Source organism: Theropithecus gelada, chromosome 16 (genome assembly GCF_003255815.1).
Source record: "Theropithecus gelada isolate Dixy chromosome 16, Tgel_1.0, whole genome shotgun sequence".
Taxonomy (NCBI): domain Eukaryota; kingdom Metazoa; phylum Chordata; class Mammalia; order Primates; family Cercopithecidae; genus Theropithecus; species Theropithecus gelada.
Window position 1 is genome coordinate 12,516,438 of NC_037684.1, and position 23,003 is coordinate 12,539,440.

Genomic DNA, 23,003 nt, shown 5'->3' on the forward strand with positions numbered 1-23,003 from the left:
TAGTTTACAGTTTGTAGGAATTTTTTTTTTTTTTGGAGGCAGAGTCTCGCTGTGTCGCCCAGGCTAGAGTGCAGTGGCTCAATCTCAGCTCAAGCGGTTCTCCTGCCTCAGCTTCTCGAGTAGCTGGGACTACAGGGGCATGCCACCACGCCCAGCTAATTTTTTTGTATTTTTAGTAGAGATGAGGTTTCATCATGTTGACCAGGATGGTCTCGATCTCCTGACCTTGTGATCCGCCCACCTCAGCCTCCCAAAGTGCTGGGATTACAGGCATGAGCAACTGCTCTGGCCCGGTTTCTAGAATTTTATATAAATGGAATCATACACTATGTAATTTTTTAAATCTCACTTTCATCTAGCAAAACAATACTTCATTACTTTTTTTTTTTTTTTTTTGGAGACAGAGTCTCGCTCTGTTGCCCAGGCTAGAGAGCAGTGGCACGATCTCAGCTCAGTGCAGCCTCCACCTCCCATGTTCAAGCGATTCTCCTGCCTCAGCCTCCTGAGTAGCTGGGATCACAGGTGACCGCCATCCCATCCAGCTAATTTTTGGTTGAGATAGGGTTTCACCATATTGGTGAGGTTGGTCTCATACTCTTGATCTCAGGTGATCCACCCGCCTTGGCCTTCCAAAGTGCTGGGATTACAGGCATGAGTACCTGGCCCTTCATTACTTTTTCATTTGACATAATTTACATACAATAAAATTAACCCATTAAAAGTGACTTTTTACAAAGTTGTGCAGTTATCACTGCAATCAATTCTCATCACCCTAAAAAGAAACCTCATTCTCATTAGCAGTCACTTCTTATTTTTCTCCAACCCTTCAGACCTAGGCAGCAGCCAGTTTACTTTCTTTCTCTATGGATTTTGCTACTGTGATCATTTCATGTAAGTGGGATCATACAATATGTGACCTTTTGTGTCTGACTTCTTTCACTTAGTGTATTTTCAGGATCTATCCATGTAGTAGCATGTGTCAGAACTTCACTCCTTTTTATGGCTACGTAATACTCCATTATATGGTTATACTGCATTTTGTTTATCCATTTATTAGTTGATGGATATTTCTACTTTTTAAGCTGTTATTAAATAATGTTGCTGTGAACATTCATGTACAGATTTTTGTGTGAATGTATTTTTTTAATTGTCTTCCCTATGTACCTTGGAGAATACCTCTGTTTGAACTTATTTCTCCTTGCACTTCTGTGTTAAATTTTCTTGGACTTATGCTTCCTCTATTTGCAATCTCATGCTCACTGAAAATAGAGAGTAACATTGAGATAGCCATTAAGGGGAGTAGAAACTAATATAGATAAGATTCAAAGGTTTCTCTGAAAGTAATTCTCCAAGATACAGTGGTTAAACCTTGTAGGAATGTTTATTAAGAATCAGAGTCCATCTCAAACGTGCATAATGATTAGAATCTTTATAAGCTATAACCAAAAGGAAGAAAACCTGGAATAAAACCTCTTTAATATAGTTCATTGTCCAGGAGAGAAAAAATTGCTCCTGACATGTATGGAAGGAAACAGACAAAAATGGATATGAAAATGATCCCTGTCCTTTTGACATTTTAAAATATTCTTGTATTGATTTTTGGAGGCTCCAGCATTCTTTACTACTACTTTACTATGCTGGCTTGATCTGATCAATATCTGATTTATCAAGCTTATTTAGGAGTGGGCAGATCTAATTAAAATTACTACACTATCATTGTGGAATAGTAACTTATTTCAGAACTTAGATACTAATTTGATCTATAATAAGTCATCCATTTACACAGCTGTGTTTTATTAACCATTTTTACCTCTTCATTTTATTTTAAAATAAACACATATTTTAAGAATAGAGAGGTCAGAAATTACATAAATTAGAACTAGTTAGTTGTAACATTTGAATTTTACACCTGTTTAATCTTCTGAATGTCTTGCCTATCCTGTTGAGAGGTCTTCTGCTGTTAAGCTTATATTGACTGCATGTTATTTGTATGAAAGACTGCCACCTTTTTGTTTTTTCTAAGCAGATGGCCTTGTGTTTCAGGTTTCAGCACATTCATTTTAATGATTAGAAGTTCATTTTAATGATCACAAAAATAGTGTGAGTTTAAGTCAGTGTTCATCAGTGATGACAGTCATGGTGATTTACATCCCATCTATTAAGCTTAAATATTAATATTCTTCTGCTGTTTCCTTAGAACCCCTCAATGGAATGAATTGCAGCCACCATTTAATGCAAACCATCCTCTGCTCCTCGCTGCAGATGCAGTACAGTATTATCAGTTCCTGCTTGCTGGCCGTAAGTAGTTTAGATTTTTTTTTTTCCTTTCGTATGGTCTATTCAGATTTCATCTTAAAATGCTAGCTTTTAAAGCAAACATTACCATTGGTCCATAGGCCATAGGCCTTAAAGAATCAGTCTGAGTCAAATAAGATATTTAATACGAATATAAACCATAAGCCTTAGTATAATTATGTCTCTGACTGCTTATATTCTGTACCTGTGAAATATATTCCTATAATAAAAGTTAAGTTGATAGGGAATATCTGGAGGGCTCAAAAATTCAAACACAAAAACAACTACCTGAAAATACTAGGATGTAATAAACAGTTTCATAAAGCTTGGAATCTGTTTCTAACATGAAAAAAAAAAAAACACCCAAGCCTAGTACAGTTAAAAGTGCAACTGTGAAAACTATGCCAGCAGGCTTTTCTTTTGGTAGAATTTTACTTGCAATAATGAGGTAAAGATTTCAACTATATTTGTTTGTTTGTTTACTTTTATGTTTAAACATTAGCATTTGTAGAGACTGAACCAAGTTCATTGACCTACATACAGCCTTTTAATATGGGAGGCATTTAAAGGCAATTTAGTATTTATTATCCAGTTTGTGTTTATAGAATTAAAAATTATTTACAATTATGATTCAGTTTTGTAGCTATAGATGGAATTCTTAATTTGATGGCTCTGAGTAGTGCATGTTTTACAGAAAATTCTTAAAAATCAACATTGACATGTTTTTAATGAAACTTTGTTGTATTTAACACATTATCCTGCCTGGTATATTAGAAAGCATGAATTAAAATGGTTGTTGAATGATTTTATTTTATCTTTATAATGTGTTATGTATTATACTGGAAACAGAAATATTTTATAGACTTTGCTCTCAAGTTATGAGACTCCATAACTGTAATCAATATTTGGCAGTCTTGCTCTCTCATATAATTGTTGAACTCTGCTTTTTCTAGTGTATTTTTATTGAGTGCTTACTATGTGTGAGGCAGTTGTGATTTAAAGGTGAATAGTATATTGCTTCTCTCCTCAATGAATTCCCTAATTCAGGAGACAGATGTTTAATAAAAAAATAAAATGGGGTAGGTATATCAGTGGAGGGTTATAAATTGAACTGTGAGAGCAATGACGTGTGTTGCCTACAGCATCACAGACGGGTGATATTTAAGTGGTTTTCAGATTGATTCAAGAAGCAGTGCATACAGAAGTTGTTAGTTTCTAGATTTTTTAAGCATATATTTAACTATCATATGAACTGGAAAAATACATGACATGAATATGATATGAAGTAAGAATCATGAGTACATTTTCCATTACCTCTCAAGGAGCAAAACTAACTAATCGTTGAATTAAGCATAGTTGACTCTTTCAGAGTTACTATTGTGTTTTGTGTTGTTATTTTGATAACTATTAAGTCTGTTTAACAGACATGCAGTAACAAGTCTGAAATATTTACAAAACATACAGGGGAAAAGATATAGCTATATCTATCTCTTGTTTTTTGTTCCAGTGATTGACCTTATTGACATTACACTCTGCTTGATTTTAGCTGCCCTAAACACCTTTGTCTAATTCTCAGAACAACAAAAATCCTCAGTTGCATAATTTAAGAACCACCACTGTTGGCAGTAGTAAGCCATCACCTGTTTTCAAGCATAGGAATGACACCATCAAAATTGTATTTTAGAAAGATCATTCTGGGCTGGGTGCAGTGGCTCACGTCTGTAATTCCAGCACTTTGAGAGGCTGAAGCAGGCGGATCACTTGAGGTCAGGAGTTCGAGACCAGCCTGGCCATCATGATGAAACCCCATCTCTACTAAAAATACAAAAAATTAGCCAGACATGGTAGTGCATGCCTGTAATCCCAGCTACCTGGAAGGCTGAGGCAGGAGAATGACTTGAACCTGGGAGGCAGAGGTTGCAGTGAGCCGAGATTGCGCCATTGCACTGCAGCCTGGGCGACCGAGCAAGACTCCATCTCAAAAAAAAAAAAAAAAAAAAAGATCATTCTGGCAGCGTTGCAGCGGGAAATTCAGAGGAAGGCAGTGGAGGCTAGGTGATCCTAGAGCAAGATGAGACCTTAAATTAATGCTGTATTAAAGAGAAGACAGGACAGACCTGTGAGATGTTTAAGAATTGGCATAGAAAGGAATTAGAGGCTGGGCACGGTGGCTCACACCTGTAATCCTAGCACTTTGGGAGGCCAAGGCAGGCAGATCGCCTGAGCTGAGGAGTTCGAGACCAGCCTGGGCAACATGGTGAAACCCCGTCTGTCTACTAAAACACACAAAAAGTCACCCAGGAGTGGTGGCATGCACCTGTAGTCCCAGCTACTCAGGAGGCTGAGGCAGGAGAATTGCTTGAACCTGGGAGGTGAAGGTTGGAGTGAGCCGAGATGGTGTCACTGCACTCCAGCCTGGGCGACAAAGTGAAACTCTGTCTCAAAAAAGAGAGAGACAATTTGAAACTAAGTAGTTACTAATAATTCTGTGGTTTCTAATATGGAATACAGCAGGTCCTTGAATAATGTCATTTTGTTTAACATCAATTCTTTATAAGACTGATGAGAAAAAATAATCGCTCCCTGCCAGGGGCCATTGCCTGTGTGGAGTTTTCATGTTCTCCCCATGTCTGCATGGGTTTTCAGTGGGTACACAGGTGTTCTCCCTGATACTAAAGGTATGCATGTTAGGTTAATTGGCATGGCTAAATTGTGTCCCAGGCTGAGTAAATATGGGCCTGTGTGTGAGAGAGTGCCCTGCAATCGAATGGTGTCCTGTCTAGGGTTAGGTCCTGCCTTGCACCCTGAGCTGCCATGATACAGACTCTCTCCACCCACAACTCTGAATGAGTGAATACAAATTATTGTAAAATAAAATTTCTTAAAATATACGGTAAATCACACAAATGCACAACAATAAATGATGCTATATGAAAGTGCTCAGCAAGCCCAGCATATTGGTTACTTTTTGTTTTTTAACTTCTTGGTAGTAGAAGGTGCCCATTAAAATTTTCGCTTTGCAAACATTTATTCCTTGATTTAACTCACCAGCACTTCAAGCTTCACTACTCAGTGATTCACTAGAAAATGAGTAAATAATTTTATTACTTGTTGTCATTAATCTTTCTTAAATGTATATGTAGCTCACATTTATTTTGATGTTTAATATTAAAGCATTTGGGGTCTTTATTCAGAAGTTTACTGATGTTTTTGACCAGAAAAAAAATATGCCTTAAGTGGCTGGGCGCGGTGGCTCACGCCTGTAATCCTGGCACTTTGGGAGGCCGAGACGGGCAGATCACGAGGTCAGGAGATCAAGACCGTCCTGGCTAACGCGGTGAAACCCCGTCTCTACTAAAAATACAAAAAATTAGCCGGGCGTGGTGGCGGGCGCTTGTAGTCCCAGCTACTCGGGAGGCTGAGGCGGGAGAATGGCGTGAACCCGGGAGGCGGAGCTTGCAGTGAGCTGTACCACTGTGCTCCAGCCTGGGCAACAGAGCGAGACTCTGTCTCAAGTATATATATATATATATATATATAAGAACTTAACTCTTGTTTATATGAATTAGTCAGTGGTAAAATTGGTTTTGTAATACATCATTTTGCTTAAAGTCACAGTTTCCATGAACTTATCAATGATGTTAAATGAGGACTTATTGTATAATGCATTGCATTTTAGACCTTTTGAGTTCCAGATGGACTAATATTGGGATAAAGATGAAAAGACCTGGGTTCTAGTTCTAAATCCAGCAATAACTTGATAAATGTAGATATCAATTATTATACTTGCTCCTATAGAGGGATTATGATGATCAATGAAGTGATGCTAAAGTCCTTTTTTTTTTTTTTTTTTGAGATAGAGTCTTGCTCTGTCACCAGGCCGGAGTGCAGTGGCACGATCTTAGCTCAATGCAACCTCTGCCCCACCAGGTTCAAGCGATTCCCCTGCCTCAGCCTCCCAAGTGGCTGGGATTACAGGCACGTGCCACCATGCCCGACTAATTTTTTTGTGTTTTAGTAGAGACGGGGTTTCACCATGTTGGCCAAGATGGTCTTGATCTCCTGACCTTGTGATCCACCCGCCTCGGCCTCCCAAAGTGCTGGGATTATAGACGTGAGCCACTGTACCCAGCATAAAGTCCTTTTTAAAACTGTAAAATAGTTTATACATTTAAGCATTATTATAAGCTTTTGTTTCTTATCTCAGAAGAATATATTTTCAAATGATAGACTTCTGGGACTTTTGGTACAATTTAAAAGCCTTTTTTGTAGTCAGTGTTTACAGTGGAATACCTGGCCTGGGCATGGCCGCTCATGCTTGTAATCCCAGTACTTTGGGAGGCCAAGGTGGGAGGATTGTTTGAGACCAGAAGTTCAAGACCATCCTGGGAAACATAGAGAGACCCTGTCTCTACAAAAAAATTTTAAAAATTAGCTGAGCATGGTGATACACACCTGTAGTCCCAGTTGCTCAGCAGGCTGAGGTAGGAGGATTGCTTGAGCCCAGGAATTTTAGGTTACAGTGGGCTGTGATTACACCACAGCACACTAGCCTGAGTGACAGAGCAAGATTCTGTCTCTTAAGAAAAAAAAAGACCAGGCTCAGTGGCTCACACCTATAATCCCAGCACTTTGGGAGGCCGAGGTGGGAGGATTACTTGAGGCCAGGAATTTGAGACCAACCTGGCCAACATGAGGAAGCCCCATCTCTACTAAAAATACAAAAATTAGCCAGGTGTAATGGCACGCACCTGCAATTCCAGCCACTTGGAAGGCTGAGGCAGGAGAATCACTTGAACCCAGGAAATGGAGGTTGCAATGAGCCAAGATGACACTACTGCACTCCTGCCTGGCAACAGAGTGAGTGAGACTTCATCTCAAAAAAAAAAAATATATATATATATATATATATTAAAAGCAATACTGGCGCCAGTTTCAAGAGAATGTCCACCCATCTGTTGCACCCTTTCTGCAAGTTAGAGCCAGTAAAGCGGACTTTATTACTCTCGCTTTCTCCCAGATTTCCCTTACTGAAGCCATTTGGAAGGATACTATACCTTTTAAAACACAAGTATATTATACCTGGTGCCAGAAAGTTTTTTGTTTTTCTTAACTATATTGGAAATTACCTCTTATTTCCCAACTTGAAGACTTTAATAAATGTTGTTCTCAAAGAATTTTCAAATATAGTCATTCCTTGGTGTCATGGAAAATTGGTTCCAGAACCTCCCTCAGATAACAAAATCCACAGATGCTCAAGTCCCTGATGCTGGTATTATTATTTGCATGTGACCCGTGCACATCCCCCTGTATGCTTCAAGTCATCTTTAGATTACTTGTAATACCCAGTACAATATAAGTGCTATATAAATAGTTGTTACACTGTATTGTTTGGGAATCATGACAAGAAAAAAGTCTAGACATGTTCAGTACAGACGCAACCATCCTTTTTTTTTTTCACAGAATAGTTTCAACCTGTGGTTGGTTGAACCCATAGATGCGGAACCAAGGATACGGAAGGCTGACTGTATACTTTTTAGTAAACGCTAATACAAACTTCACAAATGTTGTAAGCTTTTGTGTGTGTGTGTGTGTGTGTGTGTTTGGATCTGTGAATCAAGTGAAGCAGACTTGTACAAACTCCGGAAATTATAATAATAGTAGACAAAGAATGATGTAAATGGGAAAGGGACTTTGTCTCAGTGAGAAGAGAGTAGGAGAGCAGGATGTTTAGCAAGGAATCTCCACTCCCCTTCCAGCCCGGTAATCATAATAAATACACTGCTGGTTAATAAACAAAGTTCTGTATATGTGGCAAAAAGGGTGGCTTGTGGTGGAAGGAAAGGGGAACCAGCCCCAAACACTAAACACTTCTTATGTAACCTTAATATAAAGTAGGTAAAAACTCCAAAATCTGTATTCTTAAATTATAATAACATTTCCTACCTCTATAAATTGAATGGAATGACCCAAATTAATGAATTTTTATTTTTATTGAAGAGTTTTGCTGTATCACAAATTGATACCCCAAATTGAGGAATTTTGATGTATTGTAAACTAGATCATACTAGAGTGCTCCATACAGAGGTCACTGTAAAGGCACGGATGACTTCTCTGTTATTAGGTGGAACCATATGAAACTGGCATTTTTAATAAGTTTTTTAAAAGGCTGATATTTCTGCAGTTTCATAGATTAATTTATATACGCCAACTAAATATATAGATGGTAATCTAATCTTTCTGTTTAACTCAGTAAAGGTAAAAGTCAATTTATAATCCAAAAGATGTTTTGCCTTGGTCGAGGAAATTTTGAGAACAGTTTATAAAAGGATGACAGCAGAGGACATTAGTGATTTCTGTGTTAGCACTGTATTTACTTCCTTTAAAATAAAAATTACATACTATATTGCCTTCTAACACAGGCATTATATTTCAGTGTGTTCCTTTGCCAAAAACAAAGATAAACCACAGAACATATCAGTAAATACCACCCAGCTTTGAATATGATCCCAAAATAGACAATAACTTTTTCTTCAGTCTGCTGTAGCGTTTCCAATTTGTAAATTAAAAACAGCTTACTGAGTTGCCTTAGGAAAGCCTTGTTTAAGGGAAAAATAATGTTTCCTCCTTTCTTTCAGGTAATTTGGCAGCAACAGTGCTTTTAAGTTGCTGACATTAGCTTTGTGGCAGAGTGGGTTTCAGAGTTTGGACTTCTTTCTAAATCAGCCTGTGAGTGTGTGAAAAGTTCCTCTATAACTTACTGAGTTTTATTTGTAATAGAAATATACATTCATTCAACAGAAATATAGCTTTGATAGACAATAGAAAGGTGACTGGGGTCCACAGTACTTCCTTGTGTGTTACTGGGTGTATACTTGGTTCCTTCTAACTTTAAAACGAATATGAGAAAGATGGAGAGAATATTTTATATGTTTCAATTTGACCTCAAATTTTGGGGAGATTTAGTGTTCTCTTAGTTTCATTGACCATTTCTTGAGGTTCCAGTTGAGTAGTAGCTTCCCAACAAGATGGACTAACAGGGGTCAGACTTACTTTCCTGCATGGAACAACAACAGAAATCATCTATGAAACAATTGTTTTCAAGTCATCTGAGATTAGGGAATGAAGGACAGTGATCCCTGAGAGATGGGAAACAAATGAGACAAGCCCTGCACTTGCCTCAGTTTATTGTCTTTGGAGTATCTAGGCTGTGCCACAGTGAGGGAGAAAGCAGGTGAAACCCAGGGGACTCCCTGAGTTGAGGAGACAGAGCTGAGAGTCCAGTCAGACCAAAGAAGAGCGGGTGTCGGCAAATTACCATGTGCTCTTATTGTAAATAAAGTTTTATTGGAACACAGCCACCCCGTTTCATTTTTATCTTGTCTGTGGCCACTTTTAAGCTACACCAAGTAATAATAACTGAGACCATATGACCTACAAAGCCCAAAATATTTACTGTTTTCAAACCCTGACCTAGAATTTGTTAGACAGGATATCAGGGGAGATCTTCACAGAGAAAAAATGCTGAAGACTGCAGAGGGTCCTTTTCTAGTATTCAACAGAATACTGGTGCCTGTGAGGAAACTGCAGCCTAGAAAACAACCATCTGAGTGTCTTAGAGGGCATGGTGGCCACACAGAGTCAGGACTAGTGACACTAACAGTTACTGTGTATTCCATATGTTCAAAAAGTTAAGTAGACCCCTAAATTACTTAGACCTAAATATAAAAATCTTGTAGATGTGAAAACCACAGTAGGAGAAAGCTTCATTGCATAATATTGAAGATTGATTATAAACTGCAAAAAGGTAATCCCAGCACTTTGGGATGCCAAAGTGGAAGGATCACTTGAGGCCAGGAGTTCAATACCAGCCTGGCAACAGAGTGAGACCGAGTCTCTACAGAAAAAAATTTGAAAAATTAGCCAGGTGTGGTGGTGCATGCCCTTAATCCCAGCTACTCAGGAGCTGAGGTGGGAACATTGCTTGAGGCCAGGAGGTCAAGACTGCAGTGAACTGTGATTCTGTCACTACACTCCAGCCTGGACAACAGAGCAAGACCTTTTCTCAAAATAATAATAATAATAATAAAATTAATAAATAAATTGCAGAAGAAAAGATTAGTGAACTCGAAGATAGAGCAAGATAAACACACAAAAAAAAAAAACACAAAGAAAATAATTTTAAAAGAGTATCACTGAACTGTGGGAAAAGATATACTAGTAAACAGAGTTTCTGAAGAAGGGTGGTGGGACAGAAGAAATAATAGCCAAAATATTTCCAAATTTGAGGTAAACCATAAAAATGCAGATGGAAAAAGGTCAGTAAATCCCAAGTACAGGACACCTTAAGAAAGGCATAACTAAGTGTATTATAATCAGTTTGCTCAACATCATTGACAAAGAGAAAAAAATCTTAAAAGCAGCCAGAGGAAAAGATATGTTACACACCAAGGAGCAAAGATAAGCAGATTTTTTTTTTTTTTTTTTTTGAGATGGAGTTTCACTCTTGTTGCCCAGGTTGGAGTCCAATGGCATGATCTCCGCTCACTGCAACCTCCGTCTCCTGGGTTCAAGCGATTCTCCTGCCTCAGCCTCCCAAATAGCTGGGACTACAGGAATGCGCCACCACGCCTGGCTAATTGTTTGTATTTTTGGTAGAGATGAGGTTTCTCCATGTTGGTCAGGCTGGTCTCAAACTCCCGACCTCAGGTGATCACCTACCTCAGCCTCGCAAAATGTTAGGATTACAGACGTGAGCCACTGCGCCCGGCCAGCAGATCTCTTATAAGTATGGAAAGAAAATAACCATCAACCCAGAATTATATACTGCCTTTGCCCCTTAAATATCTGAAGATGAAGTCAAAATATTAAAAATTTTAGATACGTGAAAGCTCAAAGAAGTTTTCAGCTTCATATGAAATGCTAAAGGGAGTCCTTAAAGCAGAAGAAAACTACATCAGCACAAAAGGAATTAAGAGCACTGGGAATGGTGAAAAACATAGGTAAATGGATGAGATATTTTTCTAATTTGTAAAAACATAAATAATTAAAATTTAAAATATAGTTTACTTATTTTAAAATATTGACTGTTAACAGAAACAAAATGGCATATTCTTTATATATATGTGTGTGTACACACACGTGTGTATATGTATGTGTGTACACAGTAGCATAAAGGCCGGGGGTTGAGAAATGGAACTATACTATTGTAAGATTTTTGTAACATATGTGAGTGGTATACTATTACCTGAAGGTAAACTGTGATAAGTTAAAGATGTACATAATGAACTCAAAAGCAACTACTAAAACAACAAAAACAAAATGTTGTATCTAATATGCCAACAGAGGAAATGAAATGGAAACAAGCAAGAGGATGTAATTCTAACCATATCAATACTCATTAGTTATACATGGCCATTCTAGTAAAAAATGAGATTGTCAAATTAGATTTAAAAAGGAAGTTCTAACTATATGCTACTTAAACACACTTTAAACGTGGAATTGCTACATTAATATCAGACTAAGTAGGACACTTCACTCAACAGCAGAATACACATTCTTTTCAAGTGTGCAGGGAACATTGACCAATATAGGGAATCTTCTCAGCTCTAAAACAAATCCTAATAAGTTTAAAAGGTTTCAAGTCCTGAGGCGGGCGGATCACGAGGTCAGGAGATCGAGACCATCCTGGCTAACACGGTGAAACCCCGTCTCTACTAAAAATACAAAAATTAGCTGGTCGTGGTGGCGGGCGCCTGTAGTTCCAGCTACTCGGGAGACTGAGGCAGGAGAATGGCGTGAACCTGGGAGGCGGAGCTTGCAGTGAACCAAGGTTGTGCCAGTGCACTCTAGCCTGGGCAACAGAGCAAGACTCCGTCTCAATTAAAAAAAAAAAGGTTTCTAGTCATACAACGTATATTCTCTGACCACAAGGGAGTTAAGTAAGAAATGAATTACAGAAAGATCTTTGGAAAGTGCACAAATATTTGGAAACTAACACACTTTTAAATAGTCCATGGTTCACAGAAGAAATCTAAAGGGAATTAAGAAATTATTTTTAACTGAATAGGGACATTGAAATCAGATATATTCATATCTTTGACAACTACGCAGTTTTTTTGAAAAAGTGGATTGAGCTATTAATACTTGGGACATGTTTGATGATCCCCAAGACAATCATTTTGAGTGAAGAAAAGCCCATCTCTGAAGTTTCCACACTGCATGATTTCAGTTATATAACATTCTCAAAATGACAAAATTAGAGAAATAGATAATAGATTAGTGGTGCCCAGGGCTTAGGAATGGGGTGGGAGAGAAGCGGGTGAATATACCTATATAGAATTATTACAAGGTTGATCTTTGTGGTGATAGGACAGTTCTGTATCTTGATTGTAGCGGAGGTTACACCAATTTACACATGCGATAAAATTGAATAGACCCTCACACACATAAAATGAGTATAAAACTATGTATGTAAATTTCATTATATCTGAATAAAGTTTCTGGATTGTGTCAATGGTGATTTGCTGATTTTGCAACTGAGTGAAGGGTACACAGAGCATCACTGTACTATTTTGCAATTTTTTGTGAATCTTTAATCATTTCAAAATAAAAACTTGTTTTCTTTTTAATGGTGACAGGGTCTCACTCTGTCACTTGGAGTGGAGTGCAGTGTCTCAGTCATGGTTCACTGTGGCCTGCACTCCTGAATTTGAGTGATCCTCCTGCCTCAGCCTCCTGAGTACCAAGGACTACAGGCTCTCACCATCATGCTTGGCTAATTCAAAATAAAAACCTTAAAGAAAAATAGGAAATTTTGTGGGATGGCACTAAATCCATACTCAAGGGAAAAATTATAGGGCTAATGTTTATATTATAAAGGGAAAAGATCTGAAGTCAGTGACCTCAGCTTCCACATTAAGAAACTAGACAAAGTAGAGCAAATTAATGCAAAACAGAAAATATAGGAAAAAGGGAAAAAGATCAGAGTGTGAATCAGTGAAACAGAACACATACAAACAATAGAGAAAAAGCTATGAAACTGTGCTGTACTTTTCTTCTGCTTGGGGTTTTTGGGATTCTTGGATCTGTAGGTTTATACTTTTCATCAAATTTGGAAATTTTTATACAATTATTTCTTCAAATATTTTTTCTTTCACTCTCTCTGTCACTTCCCCTTTTTTGGACTCCAGTTTTATTTATGTTGACCACTTGATACTTTCCCAGCTCACTGAATCTTTGTTATTTTCTTATTCTTATTTTCCTCTCTGTTTGGTTGTATATAGTTTTAAATTCTGTATCTATAAGTATATTAATTCCTTTTCTTTGTGTTAATTTCATTCAGTGTATCTTACATTTCAGATATCATATTTTTTATCTCTTGAAGTTCCATTTGGATCTTCTTTGTATCTTTTATTTTCCTCTTCCTTATCTACATGTTTGACCATATGGAATATTATGGAACCATAGATAGCACGACATGTTAGAAGGCAGCAGATGAGAAATAAAAGCAAGTGATTAGAAGTAAAAGCAACTAGTACAGAATTTGGTGTCCTGGAAGTCATAAAACAATGCTTTAGAAATAGAAAACAGGATCATGAGTTGAATTAATAACTATAAAAAGTCTTACTGGAACCTGACTTTGAAGTAGTTGTGTTCCTTTGACAAAATCTTAGTTTTTATTATACTAAAGACAATTAAGTCTGTTGTGAGTTTCTTTCTTTTTTGAGACAGGGTTTCTCTCCCATTGCCCAGGCTGGAGTGCAGTGGCATGCTCTTGGCTCACTACAACCTCTGCCTCCCGAGTCAAGTGTTCTCCTGCCTCAGCCTCCCAAGTAGCTGAGACTCCAGGTGTGCGCCACCATGCCTGGATAATTTTTTTATTTTTAGTAGAGACAGGGTTTCACCATGTTGGCTAGGCTGGTCTTGAATTCCTGACCTCAAATGATTTGCCCGCCTTGGCCTCCTAAAGTGCTGGGATTCCAGGCGTGAGCCACCACGCTTGGCCTGTGGTGAGTTTCTTTTGAATAGCCGGGCTGTCTATTGATTTATAGGCTTTAAAAAGATATGATTGCTTTACTAATCTCTTGGACTTCACTTACGTTTTTTTTTTTTTTTTTTTTTTGGCATTTACATACAATAAAGTAGATAGGACTTAAAAGTAGTATTGAGCTTTAGAAGAGGAGTACTAAAATCAGAAGTCAGCAACATGATTAAGGTTAAATTCTAGGGATCTTGATTTCCAACCAAATTCTGTACTGTTGGCATACAAACCACAACATTGAGACTAGAAAGAGCCAATATTTTTCATTCTAATATAAAGCCATGCATTTGGGTTTAGAATGAAGTTATTTTAAAATATTTTACTATCCTGTTGTTTCATGAGTTTTGAGTCCAATGCTGATATGTTTTGTGCATGTTGCTGTTATCAGCTCCACTCCCTGCTGCCTATAAAAAGGACAACGATACGAAAAGTGAAAGAAATTATTGGTGTTTTCTACCATGGATATTGTCAGTGCCCTGGAAAAGCAATTAAATATGCAGCAGTTTTCTTATGAGCTGCTCCCTTTCAAATGTCACATTAGATTTAACCTAACATCCTGGATTGCATTGCTGTTGTGGTATGTGTACTGTTCATGGTGGAGGTACTCAACAATATTTCCTTGCATTGTCCATAATAAATATTTGCCCAAGACTGGGTAGGGGTGGAAGGGGAAGAAAGAAATGTTTTTCTCTTGTGGAGGAAACTTGTAATGTAGGACTTATTTAAAGAGTGTTTATAGTCCATTGTTGTCCATAGGGTGTGTCATACTGCTCTATCCAGGTTTGAAAATCTGGGATAGTTAAAATTTCACTTATTTATACTTAAACTTCTCAGTTGACATATCCTTCCATAGAGAAATGATTTCAGTGAAACGGTGTTTTTCTTTAAGAAACTAAACATTTGAGACATTTAGACCCTGAATTTAGCCACATGTATGTTTCATAACTTGCGTAATATTATGAAATAAACGTTTCTTGTTCAGTGAAAAGATGTCAAATAGTTAAATGAAAGTACCAGCAACAATCTGCAAACTTTATAAATGATGGACTTACAGTTTGTATTAGATTTCTCTTTTAGCCTTGGTGTTCATTGGTTACCTACTTCTCCATGTCTTCACATAGATCTTCAGACCTGTGGAATAGGGTTCATTGAGTTTTTCTGTCATTGCTGGTCTCAACATGTTTCAACATTAAAAGTTCTTTCCGTTACAACTTAATGATCCGTACCCTATTCTGAAGCGAATCTTGGCATTTTCTGTCATTTACTTCAGTATTTACCAGTTGGGAAAAAAAAGTGTGCATGTCATACCACTATCCTGTGATAATGCTTTTTTTGGCCAGGGAGAGACAGGGTCTCGCTCTGTTGCTCCCAGGCTGGAGTGCTGTGGCATGATCACAGATCACTGCAGCCTCAACCTCCCAGGCTCAGGCGATTCTCCTGCTTCAGCCTCCTAGGTAGCTGGGACTACAGGTGTGTGCCACCATACCTGGCTAATTTTTGTATTTTTGTAGAGATGGGGTTTTGCCATGTTTCCTAGACTGGTCTCAAACTCCTGGGCTCAAGGCCAGGGTCAATCCACCCACCTCGACCTCCCAAAGTGCTGGGACTACAGGCATGAGCCACCATACCCAGCCCTGTCATAATTGTTCTTAATATCAAAGTGAAACAAAAGGAATGTCTCTATACAGGGCTGCTTTTTACTTCTTAATGTTTTTATTTTACAAAATTCTATGTGATAGTGGTATCTCAATGTTCCTTCAGATTGTTATATGACTTGCTATTTTTCAGTAAGCATTTTTTCCACTGAAGCTAGTCATATTTTGCCCTGGATTGACAGATTTGACTGGGCTAGGACATTGATTCTGATAGATTAAAGAAAAGGCATCTGTTGGTCGTAAAGCCTGTAGGCTGTCAGAACTCTGCTCCTGATGTCATTTATGCTATCTTACTTAAGTTTAAGGTTCTTTACATGCAGATACTGATATCCCTGAATGTGCGTTTTGATGATTGGGTAGTGGGGATAGAGGATGCAGGATTTGGATATGTTTGCCCTCTTCTCCAAAAAATGAGGGGCTAGAATAGAATGGTCTGTCTCTGCTTACCTGTGGTAATGTAATGGGTTGATATTGGCAGGAGCTTGTGGGTTGATGTGGCATCACTTCCATCACTACGGTTAATTGCTAGTAAACGACTGGGAATTTAGGAGGAATGCTACAACTGTCTGCTGTGTTAGTGGTAACAGGAATTCTGATGCCGTTTCAGGGTCACTATTTGTATTTGTCTATCAGAGTTAGAATACAGTTGTTTCTCTCAGTTTCAGCCTTCTCTATAGAATTTCTGTCAATTGTTTGACTCCATTAAGTGTGCAGAGGAAGTAAAAGCCTGAATGACCAATCCACCAGGGGCTATGGATAGACCCTTTCTTTGTCCACACTCAGAGCACTGCATTAGTCTCATTATCCATTTATAATAAGTGACCTCTGCCCCCTGGGTCATTGAAAAATATTCAGTGTGCTTTTCTGACACATAGGGCACCTTTCTCAGCAGACATATGAAACAATGGGACGTCTGGTAGTCTGGAGAACTGGTATACATTGCAGGTTTTTAAATAAATACACAGCCTTGTGCCAAATTACTCTTCTAATTTTTTTTTCTCTGCTCTTACATGGCTTATAAATGGGCCAAGGGGATCCTAATGTCTGGAAAATAAATGTATTCCTTATCTCTTTTCTTTCTTATTCTTCTAGTTTAAAAATATTGCTGTGTTTTTCCATTTTATTTTCTAGAAGTGATTTGCCTTCATCTCTGATTTTGCATTTCCTAATAGAGTACTATAGAAAGCCTTAGATATAGTGAATGGAGAGAGTCATCGTCTTTCGAAAGTGTTTGCCAAATCTGCTCAGGATGACTCTGAAGGTTATCTGTGACATGCTCAAAACCTGTCTTCTTCTAGCCCTCTGTTCTGCCCAAACTGGTAGTGACCAGGTTGGAAAAGGATTTGACTCTTCCTTGGTCACTGCAGTCCAGATTTCTTTTGTGAACCACCTGCCAGAAAGTTCTGCGTATCTACTTGTTCTATCTCCAGCTCCCAGAGTATAGACAGACTTGGGAAGAGATGGAGATAGAATTTGATTAGTGGCCGAAATAAAGATGGAAAGTAAGAAAACTGTCATGTCCAGAGCTTTACATGGTGTCAACTGAAGGACAGCCTTCCACGAGTTGGAGTCTTGACCACCAGTGACGAACTGTGTGGCCTTAGCACAGTGCCCATGTTACATACAGATAGAAGTCAGTAACTTACTTGAAATATGTTGGGACAGGAAAAATAAAAGACTGAGAACCACTTAGTTTGCAAGTCATATGAAGAAACGTTAAGAGGCAAATTAAAATTTTAACTTACACTTTATTTTAATTAAAGTGTTTAAAACAAATTTGTAAAGTATAAAAATTCTTTTATAGAGTATTTTTTAAAGTTTAAGATGCAGGGTTTGTATTAACAAAGCCCTATTCCCCTTAGAACTTACTGATGTTGTATTTATTGTTATATATACTGGCTTGTTTATTTTATTAAAAATACATGGGCTACACAGATATTTGAAGAAACTCGGTTTAGTACAATGAATTAGCTGCCACCCTGTCCAGGAGACCCAGGGGTTTTATTATAACGAAATGGTTTTCCTGTTAGCTGATGTACTACTGCGTGCTCTCAGATATTGGGACACAGAGGTGTTATCTCCATAAGAATACCCATTGCATCCATGCACAGATTTTTTTCTCTCCAGTTATGGAAAACCTCATAGTTGTTAGAACTCTCTCCATGACAAGAATTAATATATTAACTGGATTATGGCACTGTTTGACAAATTGCTTACTAAATACATCAAAATTGATTGGACCTTCTTTATTTGAATTGACAAATGACTGCATTAGGAGAAGGAGGGAAATCCATTAATTACAGCTGCTCTTGACCATAGGAAATGTAATCATATAAATATGGATTTTGTTAAAACAAAAATGTCTTCTTTATGGTAGTGTTGTTTATATGTATATCTACATCTCTTTGCCATTGATAGAAGGCATGTGCTTACCTACCATCTTTTAAATAATAAAAAATTGATTTCTGTGGTGTTGAAAAGTGTGTTCTACCCTCTCCTGACTAGATAATAATTTTTTAAATATTCCAGAAAATATCAGGGAAACCCTGTAGCTCAGCCTTTCTGCTCAGTTTTCAATTGCACCTCTGTTTGTCCATCTTGTACTTCTATGTTCATTGATTTCCCAGATAACCTTACAGATTTGTGACTGCTCCAGTGTAAGTTTATATATGACAGGGCTTTTACTTAGGAAACAGGAAATCCAGACACTGATGGTTTTGACTTCCTTCACATTGTTACCTTGAGTGAGTCATTGCCTTCTACGCGTCAGGTTTCTCATCTTTATAATTAAGGGTGTGAAAATCTTTTTCAACTTTCAGATTTGGGGAGATCCCGGCCCTAGAATCTCATAACTTGTCCAGAAACTCATGAAAATTCAGACCCAAGACATGTTAAAACAGAAGGAAACAAGCAGCTAGGATACCCGAAGTCAAGGTCTTTGTCTTGTTACTTTTTTTTTTTTTTTCCACATTTTGTATAGCGACAGGATTTTCTAATAGTTTGCAAATAATTCCTGGTTATAAAATAGTAGAAACAAAGCAGCCTGTGCTATTCTTTATGGAAAATGTGTGTTTCATAAACATTTTTAAGCGATCTTTTTGAATTATTCCTTATTTCTAGGAATACCTAGAAATCCCTTCTTTCTCCAAATTAATGTATATATAATTTTAGTTTTTCTATATGCTTTAATACTTTGTTTTAAATTATAGTCTTGTGTCTTTAGCGTGGCTGCTTTTTTTATATTGAAGCCTCTTTCAGCTGCTGATTATGAAGCTAACATATTTAATATTGTTTTTGTTTCTGGAGTTCTGACTGTTCCATTTATCTAAAGTTTTAATTTTGCTTTGATAGTGTATAAGCTCTTATCATTACTGAGTTTCTATTTCTTTGAAAACATTTTTCTCTCTTGATTTTTCTTACTGAAGGTAACCAACCCAGTAACCGAGGCATAAGGGAGGTGGGTGAGTGCCACAGATTGTCTCTCTTCAGTCTCTTCTTCCCCTTATTGTTGTCATAGGACAGGAGACTTTTGGCCATGTGAGTCTGTGGAACTTGGCAGAGAGACCAGAAACACTGGATTGCCTTCATTGCCTTTATACCATCAGTTTCTTGTCTTTTGTACTGTGCTTTCTTCATATTTTATGACTTCGTGAAGAACATCTGTAACCACCCTATATGATGTGAAATCTGGTCAAAGCTGAGATTTGGGGATTTTTTTGAGGATCATGTTTTTTTCTTTTCTTGGTCACTTGGCTGACTTCTGTGCTCTTTTCTAGATGCTAGCACATCATCCGTGGTTGCATCATGTACACCTTTAAATATGAAACCAACAAACCAGTATTTTCTAAGATGAAATATTTTAATCAGAGGTATTATGGTGTATGTAAAGTAGCACTTTGATTGTTTCTCTCACTGCATGTGAAGCTTCCTTCGATGTCTGTAACCTCTGTTGTGACTTCTGGTTAAAGTAATTTTTCTACATTGTTTGATCACAGTATAGGTATCTCTGATCAGGATACATAGATGTTTATTATGATTATAGAAAACATTATGTTAAGTTAAGCAGACATTGAATAGACAGACAATAGACTCTCAATCAATGATATAATTGATGTTTGGGGATAAAAATCTCTTACATGTTTTATATTGTAAATATAATTTAAAATAATGAACTTAGTAGGTAATGAAGTGATAAATTGAGGTGAGGTGATTTTGCTTAAGGTGAAGAATGTGATCTTTAGAGTCTGCAGTCCTGAATTTGAACTCTATCTCTGCTACTTGCTTGTTCTCTGGACAACTTTAGGCAGATAACCTCCCCGAACTTTTTTCTCTCCGTCTTTTTTTTTTTTTTTTTTTTTTGAGGCAGAGTCTCGCTCTGTCGCCCAGGCCGGAGTGCAGTGGCCAGATCTCAGCTCACTGCAAGCTCCGCCTCCCGGGTTCACACCATTCTCCTGCCTCAGCTTCCTGAGTAGCTGGGACTACAGGCGCCCACCACCACGCCCAGCTAATTTTTTGTATTTTTAGTAGAGATGGAGTTTCACCGTGTTAGTCAGGATGGTCTCAATCTCCTGACCTCGTGATCTGCCCGTCCCGGCCTCCCAAAGTGCTGGGATTACAGGTGTGAGCCACCGCGCCCAGCCTCTCCCTGTCTTTAAAATGGGTGTTAATAATACCTACCTTACAGGATCATTGTTAGATAATATGAGATAATTGATCCAAAAAACCTTACCCAATAGCTTGGATAGAAGAAAGAAACTCACTAACAATAGCTGGTGGTTGTAACTAGTTGTGTGAGAATGAATATCCTTCTTCTCCCGTGAGGTCTTTCTTGCTTCTCGTGATTCCACCTACTTTATGACAGAGACCTCCAGGTGGCACAGGTGAACATACTTTGTTGTAAAGAGAAAGCATTTGTATTATATCTCCTCTGATCTTCAGTGGTCAGCTGGACAAGTATGGCTCTGATATTGGGTGCATTTTCGAAGCTATATAAAAAATTTTACTGGCTGGGCATGGTGGCTCATGCCAGTAATCCCAGCACTTTGGGAAGCCGAGGTGGGCAGATCACTTGAGTCCAGGACTTCTAGACCAGCCTGGCCAACATGGTGAAACCCCGTCTCTACTAAAAACACAAAAATTAGCCGGGCGTAGTGGTGCACACCTGTAGTCCCAGTTACTTGAGAAGGCTGAGGCAGGAGAATCTCTTGAACCTGGGAGGTGGAGGTTGTAGTGAGCCGAGATCATGCAACTGCACTCCAGCCTGGGTGACAGAGCAAGACTCTATCTCCAAAAAAAAAAAAAAAAAGATTAAAAATTAAAGAAAGAATGCTTATTCAGCAGTTCTAATTTATTAATGCAAATTGAAGTTTTCTATTAGACCTGTTTGAGCATCTTCCTTCCCTTAGTAATTTATAGAGAGTGAGATTTTTCTTGGCATCCTGTATATCTTGAAAGGCTGTACTCTGGAAGTTCCTTTTGACAGTTGTGTTAAGACCCTGACACTTTTCCCTAAAAAGGTTAGACTCTTAATATTAAAACTTCTTAAATGCTGGCAAAATATTTGATTTTCTGAGATTATCATTGCAATCAGTGTTCACTATTGCAGTGATTGAGGAGGGTAAGAGGGACTTTTATTTTTTATTCCATGTTCTTTGAAGTTTGCAATTAGCATATGTTCATGTAATATTAGTAGTCCATTTTCCAAAAAAAAAAAATATTTAGGAAGGAAGGAAAAAATGAATGGGAAAGAGAGAAAGTGAAAATGAAAGAAAGAAGGGAATGAGGAAGGAAGAAAATGCAGGGGAAAAGGACTACCTCACTTTGTTATACAAGGTGAAAATAAAATGGTATACAGTAATGAAAGTAAACCAGACCTAAATTTTTTTTTTATTATTTTTTATTTTTATATTTATTTTTTTTGAGACAGAGTCTTGCTCTGTTGCCCAGGCTGGAGTGCAGTGGCTCTATCTCGGCTCACTGCAAGCTCTGCCTCCCAGGTTCACACCGTTCTCCTGCCTCAGCCTCCTGACTAGCTGGGACTACAGACACCCGCCACCACGCCTGGCTAATTTTTTGTTGTTGTTGTTTTTGGTAGAGACAGGGTTTCACCGTGTTAGCCAGGATGGTCTCAATCTCTTGACTTAGTGATCCGCCTGCCTTGGCCTCTCAAAAGTGCTGGGATTACAGGCGTGAACCACCACACCTGGCCACCAGACCTAAATGTATTAACATGGATGACCCATATAGTGTTATGTGAAAAAGTTTACTATGATTTTTTAAATTGTCACTCACTGAATGATCCTGAATGCTTCATGTATTCCATACCCTAGCCAAGAAGAGTCAAGATGACTGTCAGTCTGCAGGTCAAGAAATGGTTGTTCAATCTTTTGAAACATTCATAAAATAGTTTTTTAAAAAATTATTAGAGAAACGTTAGACGTATATAGTACACAGTTAGTTGTATAAGGAATCTACCAATTACCAAGTTTCAACAATTTACAACATTCTGCCATAAAGTATCCTAAGAAAGACTTTTTAAAGATCACAACTCTCCACCATTACATAAAACGAGTGAGGCAGGGTGGTGATTTGTGGAGATCTCTGTTTAGTAGTGTGATGTTGTGGAGCAGAAGAGGAAGATCAAGCCTGGAAAATGCTCTCACTTTTGGAAAGTTAAAGAAAACCCTGCATGGCCGGGCGCGGTGGCTCACGCCTGTAATCCCAGCACTTTGGGAGGCCGAGGCGGGCAGATCACAAGGTCAGGAGATCGAGACCACGGTGAAACCCCGTCTCTATTAAAAATACAAAAAATTATCCGGGAGTGGTGGCGGGCGCCTGTAGTCCCAGCTACTCGGGAGGCTGAGGCAGGAGAATGGCGTGAACCCGGGAGGCGGAGCTTGCAGTGAGCCGAGATTGCGCCACTGCACTCTAGCCTGGGGCACAGAGCGAGGCTCTGTCTCAAAAAAAAAAAAAAAAAAAAAAAAAAAAAAAAAAAAAAAACCCTGCAGAGT

At 38.2% G+C, this 23,003-nt stretch overlaps 1 protein-coding gene across 6 annotated transcripts in view; it reads left to right on the forward strand.

Annotated features, from left to right (window-relative positions):
- BCAS3 (BCAS3, microtubule associated cell migration factor) overlaps positions 1–23,003 on the forward strand; it is a 707,187-nt gene that overhangs the window by 345,194 nt on the left and 338,990 nt on the right. For all 6 annotated transcript variants that reach the window (XM_025361460.1, XM_025361463.1, XM_025361464.1 and 3 more), the window contains one exon: positions 2,198–2,298. In XM_025361460.1, the coding sequence (XP_025217245.1) occupies positions 2,198–2,298 (101 nt within the window). The remainder of the gene's footprint in view (positions 1–2,197; positions 2,299–23,003) is intronic.